The following is a 14,551-nucleotide window of genomic DNA, read 5'->3' as shown; positions in this document are numbered from 1 at the left end:
GCTCATCTAGTCCCAGATGCCTTTGGAATGGAGCTCATTTAGGCAAACACAAAGTATTTGTGCATGTGTCTGGGAGTACAGCAACACATCTCCCCGCCACCCATTCTCCTGCTTAATGCGGAACATCCCCTGGGTGATATGTTTGGCAGCCTCCAAAATGGGAAATCCATATTTGCCAAAGGGGTCATTGTCGGGTTAGGGGGAAAAAAGTTTTGCACCAAGAGAGATGGATGCGCATGTATGACTTGTAGGGGGTGCCAAGTTTTGCATATTCTCACCGTCTTTTTGTTTATGCGGTGCATTGGGAAAACATGAATAGGTCGATATTTATAAGAGGTGTCGTGCTAGGGAAGACTGTGGGTTGTGGGTGTTTTCTGATGAGTGCATGTCAGAAATCTACTTTCATGAAATTGTTTATTCTTTTCTGAACTGTAAACTTTAGAGAGGCTCTCAACTTCTCTGTATCTGTGTCAGTGAAACATCCACAAACACTTCATTTTCTCCACAGCGCCGATGGAGGTTCCCGTGAAAAGTAGAAACTTCAGTTTGACCTTCCACCAGTTGAGGGCGTTAACCCAGCTGGCCTGCACAATGCTGGTCTATGAGAGCAGCGTCAAAGAGATGGTCACTAACATGACATTCATTAATTGTACAGGGGAGGGTCCCTGTGTAAAAGGTAAAGCGCTTGCGAAATGTAGAACATAGTAACATGTTTACATAGCAATATAAGTGATCAGTGACATGTGTATGTTTCAGTATGTCTACATATTGCCAAAGGTTGCTTACTCTGAATGCCAAACCTATTATCGTATTACATTTCATATATGCATAACAAACATGACAATTCTAAAATGAAATACTAAATAACATGTTTTATTTTTAGTCTTATCAAAAATTATGGCTGATACATACATAAAGATAATTGAGTTGGGTTTTTTTTGTCCTTATTTTGCACTTTCCCAACCAAGGAAGACTGATGACAGATTTGTATGTATTTGTTTGTTTTATAACATTAGCCTATAAAATGATTCTGTGGTGGTACGTGTGTTAAGAGAGAATATGTTCCAGTAAAAGGATCCGAAAGAGATTGGGGCCAACAATCTTAAATAATGTTTATTTACAGTGCCGTGAAAATGTAATTGCCCCCTACCTGATTTCAGTTTTTTTTTATTTTGGGATATCTATCACACACACAAATTAATGTTATCACTCAGCGACAACCCAAGGAAATACAAAATGCAGTTTTAAAATAAATAAAAAAATTATTATTATTATAAAAAGGCACAAAAAGTCCAAAAATTTCTGATCCTCTGTGATAAAGTAATTGCCTGCTGAACCTAATAATGTGTTGTGTCACCTTTGGTAGGAATGATTGAAATCAAGCATTTGCGATAATTGCCGATGAGTCTTCCACATTGCTCTGGAGGAATTTTATCCCACTCTTCTTAGCAGAATTTTTTCAGCTCCACCATATTGGAGGGCCTATTAAGGTTGTGCCACAGCATCTCAATTCAATATAAATCCGAATTTTGATTTGGCCACTCCAAAACCTTCTTTTTTTCTTTTTTTTTTGAGCCATCCAGAGGGGGACTTTCTAGTGTGTTTCAAATTGGTGTCATTCTGTATGATGCAAGAGCGCTTGACTATGACTACACAGCACAATTCATTCTTCTGTTCAGTTGTCCTGGTCCTGAGGCTGAAAATTAGCCGCAGACTAACACACTGCCACCGCCATGTTTCAATGCTGGCATAATGTTCTTTTCATGAAACGCCAGATGTAATGGGCCGGACACCTTCCAAAAAGTTACATTTTTGACTAGTCAGTCCAGAGAATGATTCCCCAAAAGTCTTGAGGATCATCATGATCTTTTTTTAACAAATGTGAATTGAGCCTTTTTATTCTTGGCTGGCAGCAGGAGTTTTAGCCTGGGAGGATGCCATTTTTCGCCAGTGTATTTCTTGTGGTAGAGTCATGAACACTGACCTTAAATGAGGCCAGCGAGTCCTGCAGGTCTTTAGATGTTGTTCAAGGTTCTTTTGTGACCTCCTGGAAGAGTCGTTGTCGCACTCTGGAGCAATTTTAGTTGGTCGTCCACGCCTTGGAAGGTTTGCTACTGTTCCCAGTTTTCTCCATTTCTTGATCATGGCTTTGACAGTGGTTTGGTGGAGCCTCAAGGCCTTGGAAATGCCTTTTTTAACCTTTTCCAGACTCAAGGATTTTCCTTTTTTTTAATTTTTTTCTTGAATTTCTTCGGAACATAGCATGATATATTGGGTCTTGATTTTGTTGCCTACTTCTCATTCTCTGACAGACCCTAAGAGATTTTTTTTTCTTTTATTCAGCAAATATGGTGGTAATCGGGTTTGGGTCTGGCCTTTCCCAAATTTGTGGTTAGTCACAGTGAGTGGGATTTAACAGGGGGAAAGGCAATTACTTTTTTCACAGTGGGTCAGAAAGGTGATTATTTTTTTGTGTGTTTGCCTTAATAAATTTGTTATTTCAAAACTGAATTTTGTATTTCCTTGGGTTGTCTTTAAGTGATATTAAATTTGGTCTGATGAATTTAAACCTTTGTTTGTGATTGATATGAAAAAAACAGGAGTGGGTCAAAGACTTTTTCACAGCATTATAAAACCCAAAGTCTTGTCTTACATTCATTCTGCATTTTTCTTGAGAAAATATCCCCAAGACCACCATCATTTTCTCTTCTCGTGTGTCCCTTTCCATCTTGCATCTTGTGTTTCCTGGTCGATGATATGTTTCTTTATTTTTATTTGGTCACATTCAATCATTCAAGATTTATGTCTTGGAGGACTACATCTTGATGGGTGGTGGAATAAAATCTTTCTTAGTGTGTGTTGTGCTTTTTTATACTTACTGAAGCAAACCACACACTGTACCATTAGAATTTTACTGCTTGATTTTTTTTTTTAGGGACATGGACAGCGACTGTAACAGAAAAAAAATATCTCAAGATTTAAAAAAATCCCAGTGTGTGTGTACTAGGATTTGATCACAACATTTGAAAAACTATTTACTCAAATACCGATAACGTTGTAATCCCAGGAAATGTTCTAACGCATGCTTGTCAAAAAAGTCTTAATTTCTTTGTCTTAGGATAACGTAACATATTGCCACCTACAGAACTGGAGGGAAAGAGTATCAATGGTGATTAAGGACAATTCAGAAATAAGACCCAGTTCTTTTATTTATCATAGAATAACTTTAATATTACTCTCCCTTCTTCTGACTCATTGTCGACATTAAACTTGGTGGAAGGTGTCTACCGGCTTTATTCATCAGCCTTGGCAGACGTCTGTGCTCTACTGGGTGACATTTGAGCTGTCTCGAATTCATTTATTTAAGAGTGCAGTTTTCCCTTTATTATCTTTTTGTTTTTCCGTTGAACTCTAAGAACATAGAGATAACTGAGAGGTTTTTGGTGCATGCTGTAATTCCCATAAAGGTTACATTTATAAAAACAAGACTTGCAGAAAGGCTCAATTTACTGAGAGGTAAACAGCCTTTAAAGGCCAGTTATCCAAGTCATTAATTCCAGGCAATCAAATGGCTTAATTACCAGAAATTCATTAAACGGGCTTAAAGGTCAAAAAGTGATGTGCTGGCTGCTTCCTCCTTCTTCCATTCCATGCACTCGTGTTCGCCTAAATTGCCTCGCCTGGGGTCTCACTCTTTGCCTACTGATTAGGATACTCTGGCCTTGATGTGCATCCTTTTTAATTGCAACCCAGCCCAACATCTTGTACGCTTGTCTCATGTCACCACTCCACACATACTCCCACACACATCCACATAATCTCCCCTCCAAGAATTACCCTTTACAGACTGTAGTTTATGCCATCTGGGTTGAATTGGATTCTAAACCCTGAAAATTAGACTTATAATGGCATCGCCATTACCCTCTACCACCTGTTTCTTGCCCCATCCTTTAAGCTATTCATTGATACTCTCTGGTTACCACATCTTATTTTGACTAGTGGGTCAAAGTTGGAGCAATGGAAGTTAGAGTATACAGTTGATTTCATCTTATACTCTTGGAATAAGTCATATTGATCATCCAGTATACCCTTAGTAATAAACTGTGATGTAGACGTCCGACACCACGCAGCTTTCTTGAACATAGAGATTTACGTAGAATCATAAGGAGTCCGACATAGTTAAAATGTGTTTTTCTTATGTAGGCATCTTGAAAAAGGCTAAAGAGGAGTCAGACTTGACAGGATCAGGGAAGATATTCACGACACAAACACTTGAGACATCAGAGGTGAGTTATTTTCTCCTTTGTAAGAACCCAACAAGACAATCATTACATTCAGAAATGTGACGAACAGGGATTTGTGTGTTGTTTTGAAGGTTCTGGACTTTGACTGGAGGTCGGCCTTTAGTGGGCTTGCCCCTCATATGGCTCACTGTGTAAAAGTGGTCCTGGATGATGTTTGTAGCAAGAGTCTTCAGCAGGAAGAAGCCGTCCATTCCTCAGGGCACTACTCAATCTTGCTAGAAAATACAAGAGGATACAGGAGCATCAACAACAGAAACATAAATGTCACAGAAGACAACTTTGACACTTACTCAGAGCGTGACATTCCCAACATGGTCGCCAAGGTAGTCCTCAAAACAGGATATGCTGCCACTAGCTCCATTATTTTAACTCAGCACAACTATACTCACTAATTATGCTTTTCCACTGGTAAATCAGATACAATAAGGTACTACCCTGTATTTCTATTACCTGGTCAGCCCATGTGTTAAATCAACACCGTATGAGTGGCAAAAAAACACTGTGGGGTACTGATTGGAGCAGATTCGTAAATACTGTTGTCTCCCTGTAATAATTTAGGATCCTACAATATATAGCAACAAAACACAAAATAAATCAAATTTTATTTATATAATACTTGTCATCCATAAAAAAAAAATGCTAACCAAAATGCTTAACAAAAACATACAAATGGCAAGAAATACACAAAGATTTTTGGCTTTTTTATTTTACACAATCCTGCCATTTGGACATGTAGAGTTTTATTTATTTATTTATTTTTTTTTTTTTTTAATCCACTGCATAACAAAAGTAATAAGGATCTCTAACCATCACTGGCCAAAACGGAATATAGTATTTCTAGATTTTACATTTGAACTCCATTACTTTGGCCTCATGTTTTTTGATTGGATTTAGATAATGTAATCTTTCTTTGCAAGTGCAATTCTAGAGAAAATGTTACAAAGAAGAGCACTGACCTGACAAGTATGGGATTGAGTAAGTGTGTTTGTACGTAAATAGAATTGTCATCAAGATAGAGGTTGAGACAAAGTTAAAAAAAAAAAAAACTTGTGGGATGAGTGTTGGTAGAAAAATATGACTAACTCTTAAATTTTGAGTCTCAGTCAATTTACTCCTTTATAACGTGGTAGATTTATTGTTTACAGCTCACATTCTCATGTCCTCTGCATGACTGTTGTGTTTATTCACGCCTCTTTTTCTTCCACTTCACCTCACCTAAGACACTGACAGTATTTGTATCTATCATTTCTTATGAGTGTCAGAATATGCCTGTGCCCTGGACCTGTATAACATATTTACATGTAGGTCAATGCTTTAAAGATTAGAGCCTTTCAGCACAATCAGCGTCATCCATGTGCAAAGTTGCAGAAGTGTCATTGTACGACGTCCAAGTGGTCGCCATATTGGCTGCATTCTCTGGTCGTGACGTCACCCAGACATTCGCCAATGAAAACACGCGGTGCACCCTAACTATGGGAGATGAACACGCCCCTTCAGACACGGAAGCTCTTTTCGAAAAGGAGAACACCATACAACCGAATGAAGTTACCAGGGCAATATTACACTATTGTTTTGAGCCATATTCAAATGATATGCGATCCTGGCCAAACCGCATCCCGTCAGATCCACTTCTGCAGTGGAGATGAGCCATCGCGGCTCATTGCAGCCTGCCGGTGTGGCTCATTTTCGGCGCCGAGGTGGCTTATCACGGAGCCGAGCCGTGCTGCTTTAGGGGTTGTTCATAGCTGCCGCAATACGCGATGAACAACACTGTCGAGCCGGGGCGCTTTACTGCGTTGTCGGCAAACTCGGCTGAGTGAGGCAGAGCCGAACTGTGCTGCTTTAGGGGATTGTTCATAGACGCCGCAGTACGCGATGAACAACACATTCGAGCCGGGGTGCTTTACTGTTGTCGTTGCACGCGGCTGATTGCTGCATTGTCGGAGCGTTCTTCAGAGCCGCCGCCATCCGGAAGCACTCGCACATCGACATATTTTGTATCTGGATCTTTTGTTACGTTATGAGAGACGGATTACGTGGTCCGCCCCAAACTATTATTTTTTTTTTTTGGTAGCTGTATACACACCTACCTGTCATTTGGAACCCACGAAGCGCTCGTCCTCTGCACCCGTGCAATCCATTTTTCATGACGAACCGGGTCTCTTGCAAAGTTATAAAGGGTAAATCCATCCTCCCGAGTGTTCAAGCAATGTCCAGCAATGGAACGAGCCGGCATTTTGGCTAACACAAAGGAACAATGAGCTACCTTCCCGGAGGTAAAACTAATGGAAACAAACAAGTCCACTTGAGACCGGGTCTGTCCTTTACATCACTTCCTGCTTCTTCTCAAAAACAAATCCCTCGAGAGGATTTTCATGGCGGGAGTTACAAAAAGCTGTATACGTCAAAAACATGTTTTCTGGTGAAAAAACACATTGGTCCAAGTTGGCTGCCCTTTTTTCATTAATAACATACTAAAAATAATGCATTTCATGACAGTGGCACTTTAAATAGTGTATGGTACCTTTGTTGCAATTTATCTTGTAATGTACCTACTATTAGTGTGAAACTGTGACTTTAGCATCCTTTTAAAAGAAGAGAAATAGAAATAGCTGCAAAATTAAGAGGAACCTTTACACCCTGAACTGAAAACAAACAACCATTCCCACCTACCACTCCTTTTTTTGGGATGTGGGAGGAAACCGGAGTACCCAGAGAGAACTTACAGAACACGGGGAGAACGTACAATCTCCACACCGGCATGGCTAGGATTTGAACCCCAATCCTCACAACTGTGAGGCAAATGTACTAACCACTCACCCACGGTTCCACCCCGTTTTAAATTGACTTGGGTTATATTTTTCTGATACTGTATTTAAGTGTGATAAAGAACTGAAGAAACTGGTCCAAGCAGGTTGGAACAGCTGGCAGAAGTTTTCTGGTGTGTTCTGTGACAGAAGAGTCTCTGCTAGGATGAAGGGCAACGTTTATAAAACAAAGGTGAGGCCAGCCTTTATGTACGGATTAGAGACGGTGGCACTGAAGAGACAAAAGGAGGTAGAGCTGGAGGTGGCAAAAATGAAGATGCTGAGGTTCTCGCTTGGTGTGAACAGGTTGGATAGTTTTAGAAATGAGCTCATTCAAGGGACAGCCAAAATGTTTTGGAGACAAGGCTGGAGAGAGCAGACTTCGATGGTTTGGACATGTCCAGAGGCAAGAGAGTGAGTATATTGGTAGAAGGGTGCTGAGGATGGAGCTGCCAGGCAAACAAGCAAGAGGAAGACAAAGAGAAGGTTCATGGATGTTGTGAGGGAAGACACAAGGACGGTGGGTGATGCACGAGATAGGCTTAGAAGGAAAAAGATGACGAACTTTTCAACCTTTAACCATATTTCAGGCTTCAAACATAAAGATATAAAATTAACATTTTTTGTCAAGAGTAAACAACATGTGGGACACAATCGTGAAGTGGAACAAAAGTTAATGGATATTTTAAACTTTATTAACAAATAAAAACCTGAAAAGTGGGGCATGCAATATTATTCACCCTCCTTGCATTAATATTTTGTAGCGCCACCTTTTGCTGCAATTACAACTGCAAGTAGCTTGGGGTATGTCTCTCAGTTTTGCACATCGAGATAAATTATTGCCCATTCTTCCTTGCAAAACAGCTCAAGCTCAGTGAGGTTGGATGGAGAGCGTTTGTGAATAGGAGTCTTAAGCTCTGCCCACAGATTCTCGATTGGATTCAGGTCTGGACTTTGACTTGGCCATTCTAACACCTGGATATGTTTATTTGTGAACCATTCCATTGTAGATTTGGCTTTATGTTTTGGATCATTGTCCTGTCAGAAGATAAATCTCCATCCCAGTCGCAGTTTTCTTCCAGAATAGTTCTGTATTTGGCTTCATTCATCTTCCCATCAATTTTAACCATCTTCCCTGTCCCCGCTGAAGAAAAGGAGGCCCAAACCATGAGGCTGCCACCACTATGTTAGACAGTGGGGATGGTGTGTTCAGGCTGATGAGCTGTGTTGCTTTTACGCCGAACATATTGTTTTGCATTGTGGCCAAAATGTTCAATTTTGGTTTCATCTGACCAGAGCACCTTCTTCCATATGTTTGGTGTGTCTCCCAGGTGGCTTGTGGCAAACTTTAAATGAGACTTTATGGATATCTTTGAAAAATTGACAAAAGTGATCATGGGCCTCTCGGCTGCATCTCTGATCAGTCTTCTCCTTGTTCGAGATGAAAGTTTAGAGGGACAGCTGGGTCTTGGTAGATTTGCAGTGGTCTGATACTCCTTCCATTTCAATATAATTCCTTGCACAGTGCTCCTTGAGATGTTTAAAGCTTGGAAAATCATTTTGTATCCAAATCTTGCTTTAAACTTCTCCACAACAGTATCTCGGACCTGCCTGTTGTGTTCCTTGGGCTTCATGATGCTCTCTGCGCTTTAAACAGAACCCTGAGACGATCACAGAGCAGGTGCGTTTATAGGGAAACTTGATTAAACACAGGTCGATTCTATTTATCATCATCAGTCAACATTGGATAACTCAGAGATCCTCACTGAACTTCTGAAGTGAGTTTGCTGCACTGAAAGTAAAAGGGCCGAATAATATTGCATGCCCCACTTTTCAGTTTTTTATTTATTAAAAATGTACAAAATATACAATAAGTTTCAATCCACTTCACGATTGTGTCCCACTTGTTGTTGATTCTTCTTCTTTTCCTTTTGGCTTGTCTCGTTAGGGGTCACCACAGAGTTTCACCTCAGATGAACGCATATTTGTTTGGCACAGTTTTTTACAACGGATGCCCTCCCTGACGCAACCCCTCTGCGTTTTTGACAAAAAAATGTAAATTTTATATCTTTATGGTTGAACCCTGAAATGTGGCGAAAGGTTGAAAAGTTCAAGGGGGGCAAATACTTTCACAAGGCACTATAAGTGGGTTTGGCCCTGGTTAGTACTTGGATGGAAGACTGCCTGGGAATACCAGGTGCTGTAAGCTTCTCTCCCCGGCTAAAATGTAAAGGGGTTGTGTCAGGAAGGGCATCCGGCGTAAAAAACTGTGCCAAAAGAATATGCGTTCATCTGAGATGACACGATGTGGCGATCCCTAACGGGAGAAGCCATAAGGAAAAGAAGACGAATTCTTATAAATAATAGATAATGTAGTTAGATGAAGCATGCATACTGCTTAGTATTATTACTTTTGCACATTGTTTTGGTTTGGGGTAACCATGTCGTTTTACTAAATTATAAGGAGGACCGTTGCATCCATTTCAATAATATACTGTAAACCTGAATGATAAAAGTAGAAATGAGCTGTTACTCTACATTCATTTGGATGTGTGTAAGTGTTTTGTAAAGGGATGCTTCAGATGTAGGGTGTCAATTCTTAACTGTAAGTTCGAGTTTCACTCTCTTCAGTCCAAGTGTCCTTCGGCTAAGCAGTGAATTCACAATTGTTGTTGTGAGAAGAGTGGCTTAATGAGAAGGATAATTGTAAAGTGCTTTTGTGTGCTGTACACCTTAAGATAGCCTTGTACTGTAAATGCATTTTTTTTTGCCCCTTGCAGTTTTATATTAATCAAATACATTTTGTCTTCTCTCCTTCAGTTCTGTGTTCCATTGGTTGAGGAGCTGGATGGCTTGCTACCCCTGGCAGCTGCCTGCAGCGACAGTTCTCTGGTGGAGGTCCCATCAAGCTTTGTGGAGGCGTGTAGCCAGGCAGCGTTAGCCATGCTGGGCCGTTTAGAGCAGAGAGCCCTGGAAGTCCCATCCTCTCTACCCCTGAGACATCTTCCTGCTCTCTTGGCCACTTGCATTTACTTGCTCCAACGATTGGAGCACTACCATACACGGCTGAAGGACTCCATCTCGAATTTAACCAAAGTGTAAGTCGAAGGTGTGGGTTGTTTTTTCGTGTAGTGTGTTTGTGTATCTTATCTGTAAATCATACTCTTGTGTTTTAATTTCCAAATTTCTTATTTGGTTGTTTTTAGAGTTGCACACAAAGCAAAATGGAGATTTGTTCCAAGAATAACATGAAAGGTGGGGAATTGTTACACAGCACGGCATTTTTGGTGGGAACCAAGAAAAAAAAATTACACATGGATGGTCACATATTCCATCCTCAGAAACAGTTTTCCAGTAATCATTCAGCAATATTAAATATGTGCCTTACTTCAAATAAATACCAGGTACTCTTTGCACTTCCGTAATTAAGTGCTGCAAGCACTGTTTAATATAATATTGTACTTCACGCGATGAATTTGATGACTTTAAGCTCGACCTGAAAAAATGTCACAAGACTCAACTTGGACTTAAAGAGCCATGGCTCGTAATTTTACTCTGACTCAATCCAATGACTTGAAGACATGCCACATTTCCTAAAATACCGAGAAAGAAACACTACAGCTGTCTCCTAATAGCTCAACACGCCAGTATTTACTGTATTTGAATTTCAGAGCAATGTAATCATCAAATATGATGTTCTCATCGGGTGTCAGGCATCTTAAAGTTGTGAAAAGTAGTAGCCACGAGAAGTGCCGAGTCTTCAAGGCGTGTGTCGGGTAATCAAAGGAGTTTTTCCGCAAAGGCATATCAAGACTTGATTTTTAGGCCTCAGAGTGATGAATATATTTTACAATATGTGTCGGGGAAATACTTGGTCAAACATTATTTTGTAATTTAGTCATTCACAAGATCCAAACAGACAAATGTGTAACGTATATGTGGTTATGATACAGCTGCCTCTGATTATGCATATGGCCCACAGATGTCTGTCTATGTGTGCACATGAAGCATCAAGATCGGATCAATGGCTGAAATGTTACGATGCGTCATCTTACAATCACTATTGCAAGCATCCCACCATACTTTGGCTCAATTAGAGATTCATTCTTTTAACACGATAAGTTTAAACTAAAATCTATTGACTTTTGTGTTGTATTTATTTGTCTTTGAAATTTGCCACACAAGAAATGTTTGGTGACAAGAAAACGTACTTCTTTGCTATATGCAAAATGAGAATTGGAAAAAATATACCAATTATTACCTAAAAGAGGAATTCAATTTGTCGTTCGTTAAGTAGAATGGCTCATTTTCTCTTGTGTATTCACAATTTCTCTTTCGCCAAACAAAAACAGATTTTCTTCAATTACTTTATTATTATTATCAATAGCACTATTTGATGTAAATTCTCATTTGTGACAGGTCTGCTTAATTTAACTTTAAAAATAAAGTGAGAAAAAGTAAATCATAGCATTGCGTTTTCATCGAAAAACTGAAAACATACAATCAACCAGTTTGGAAGAGGCTAAAACCAAGCCCCCACCCCCTTGAATTGGGAATTGCCTGTCTCGACTTGGGACTTGGCTCGGGACTTCAAGGTAAAATCGGGAGACTTACTTGCAACTGGTAAAACAATGGCTTGGTCCCACCTGTGCTCTACTTAATAATGTATTGAGAAAACATACTGCCGTTTCTTTGCTTATGCTTGTACCAACATGTTCTCACCAACATGAATCCAGTAGGTCTTAACGAAAAAACTGATTAAAATTTGTGATGAATGTTATGAAAATACTGACTCCCCTTCCAATTAAATTGGGATGTTTTGTCCAGCGTAAATAAAAACAGAATTCAATGATTTGCGAATCCTTTTCAACCAACATTCAATTGAATACACTAAAAATACAAAATAATGTTTAAAAAGATTAACTTTATTTTCTTTTAGTTATTCACCCCTTTTGAATTTCATTGGTATTGGGATTTGCACTATTTGCTTTTATTTACTTGGCACATTACAATATATGCACGGAATGTTAAATATTTTCAGTCTGTATCAAAAGTGACATTGGCACACATGATGCTGGAAAAAAAATCCAGTTTGAATGTAATGCAGTGATTTTTTTCATTTATTTAGTTTTACATAGTCTTGTGTTCAGATGTTTTAACTGTATCTTTGAAGGTCTTAGATTAAAAATGTAAACAAAAAAGTCAAAGCTGGATTGAGTGGGTTGGCATTTCTTCTAAATCATCCACACCTTTCTGGAAAGTTAGTAGAAAGATAAATGTGAGCTTCAGACTCGGGCGCTGAGGTTGAAAAAAATGAAAATGACTGACAAGTGGTAATGACACCCATATTGTGTCTACATCTGGTGAGTTTTTATGACTCATAATACCCCCTTAACCTCTGCTCTCTATATATCCCCTCCAAAGGTATTATGGTTGCCCTGCCTGCTCCTGTTTTTTAAACTTTGGCCCTGGATACCCCTCTACCTACACTTGGCTTGTGCCCCTTGTTGGTCATAAAATACTTATCCTCTCCTCACCATTCAACCCCCTGTTTCCAAGCTCCCTAAACCATGTTAAACTCTTACGTCTTTCTGGAAAATACTAAGGGAGGTAGATTTAAAGCAGACAATATGTCAGATTGAATTTTTGCAATAAATCACCAGTGTTTTCATTATCATTCCAGTGCTACAATTTATGGGATTGTTTTGCGCTCCTCTCCACCCAGCCACCTTAGTCTGCTGCCTGTCCAGAAGTACCAGCAAGCCATTGAGGCCTTGAAAGACCAACTGAGCAGCTATTGTATAGAGGTTTGTTCCACCTGTGTTCTTCTGGATGCGGAGAGCCACCACTGGGCTGACCCCAAACCCTTCTATGAGGTGAAGTACTGTATGGTAAACTGAACGCAGGAAATGTGTTGCATAAAGGTGTATTTATATGACTAATGTAAAGAAATATTGACAACAACCAGTTCATGGTGTACCCAGCCTCCACCTCTATGACAGCTGGGATTGGCTCCAGAATGGAAAGGATGAATAGCATCTTGGAGAAAGATGATTTGAGATATTGTGTTTTGAGTTGTGAGTTTGGTCAAGGAATACATTAAACTCACATCTCGAGGCAACACTGGACTTTGTTTATAACCTGTAACCTATAACCTATAACCATGAACTTTGTGATTTTCTTTTTTCTTTTTGCTTTCGTAGAAGTTTGTGGTCCCAGTGTTTTTTTCTTTATGACCCACACCTTCTAATTTTATACACATTAATGGTAAAAGTACAGTTCTCCTGTACATTGCCACGTGACTCAGATTGTGTAGGATTTTAGCAACCCGCTGGAGCTTTCCTGTGTCTTCTTTTCATTTTGCCATTCATTCCCACCTCCCCTTTCTCGCCAAACCCTTAACTATGAACTTCCTGAGAACATCTGTGGCTTCCATGCTACCCCAGGGGCTCCAGGAGTTCAGCTGTCTGAAGTCTGCAGTCTACAGTGGGACTGTCTGGAAAGTAGCAAAAGGGCCTCTGTGACTCCCCTACCTTCATGCCCTTAAACCAGTTGAAACCTCCCATCTTTCCTCCTATACGCTGTCTTTGCCTCTTTGTTCCTGCCTTCTTCCCCGGGTCAACGGTGTCGCGCAGACCTGCTGTGCGCAGGTGTGCGCTTTTGTTCAAGCACGCCTGTGTGCATCTGTGCAGAAGAGTGCTTGTGTGGGTGTGTAGCGGTACATCTTAAAATGTGCATTGAATTTGGTGTGTTTTTCAAGTGTGAAGATGAATGCATCAAATTTCTCTCTCCGTGACTTGGCTCTCTTACTGCTCTTTGCTACACCTCTTTCCAACTTGCATCTGCACACTTTCCTTTGTCCTAGACAAAGTTGTTGAATCATCAATTAGTAATGGGCGAGAAAATATGTAATAATATATTAACAGCATATCTGTACAGAAGAATACTGGGGGGAAAGGAGAAATGAAGCCAGTTTGCAGAATTTTATTGACAGAAAGGCTTCGCTACTTCTAAGTATACATCTAAATTCTATATGTAAACCTCACATATGGCCGTAACTGGTGTTGGGTGGAGTCCATCTGGATTTGTTCTGTTTTGTCCACAGGCATAGGATGGCTGCCTAATCCTGGACATTGAGTCCAGTCACGCTCCCATCAAACACAAATCCCTAAATGACTTGCTCCAGGGAGGAACATGAGAGAGAAGTAAAATATGAGATTGATGAGGAGAAGTAAAAATAAAATGAGAAGGTACAAACCTGAGGTAGTTGAGCAGTTTTGACAGAATGTCTGGATCGTGCTCCACATATAGTACAATGGTATATTGTTGGATCTTAAAGATCAGGAGTCTCTTCTTCTTCCTTGGTCTCATTTTTCTCAGCGGTTTTAAATTCTCCTCTGCCTTTTTCTGTGTGTGAGTGTGATGTGTTCTCCAGTTCAG

The 14,551-nt window shown here is 40.0% G+C and overlaps 1 protein-coding gene across 6 annotated transcripts in view; it reads left to right on the top strand.

Annotated features, from left to right (window-relative positions):
• kiaa0825 (KIAA0825 ortholog) overlaps positions 1-14,551 on the top strand; it is a 153,116-nt gene that overhangs the window by 24,306 nt on the left and 114,259 nt on the right. For all 6 annotated transcript variants that reach the window (XM_061817939.1, XM_061817936.1, XM_061817940.1 and 3 more), the window contains 5 exons: positions 509-676; positions 4,204-4,286; positions 4,376-4,627; positions 9,932-10,209; positions 12,837-12,987. In XM_061817939.1, coding sequence (XP_061673923.1) covers positions 509-676; positions 4,204-4,286; positions 4,376-4,627; positions 9,932-10,209; positions 12,837-12,987 — 932 coding nt within the window. The remainder of the gene's footprint in view (positions 1-508; positions 677-4,203; positions 4,287-4,375; positions 4,628-9,931; positions 10,210-12,836; positions 12,988-14,551) is intronic.

Source organism: Syngnathoides biaculeatus, chromosome 4 (assembly GCF_019802595.1).
Source record: "Syngnathoides biaculeatus isolate LvHL_M chromosome 4, ASM1980259v1, whole genome shotgun sequence".
Taxonomy (NCBI): domain Eukaryota; kingdom Metazoa; phylum Chordata; class Actinopteri; order Syngnathiformes; family Syngnathidae; genus Syngnathoides; species Syngnathoides biaculeatus.
The sequence above is the reverse complement of the archived record's forward strand: the minus strand, read 5'-3'. Positions and strand labels throughout refer to the sequence as shown.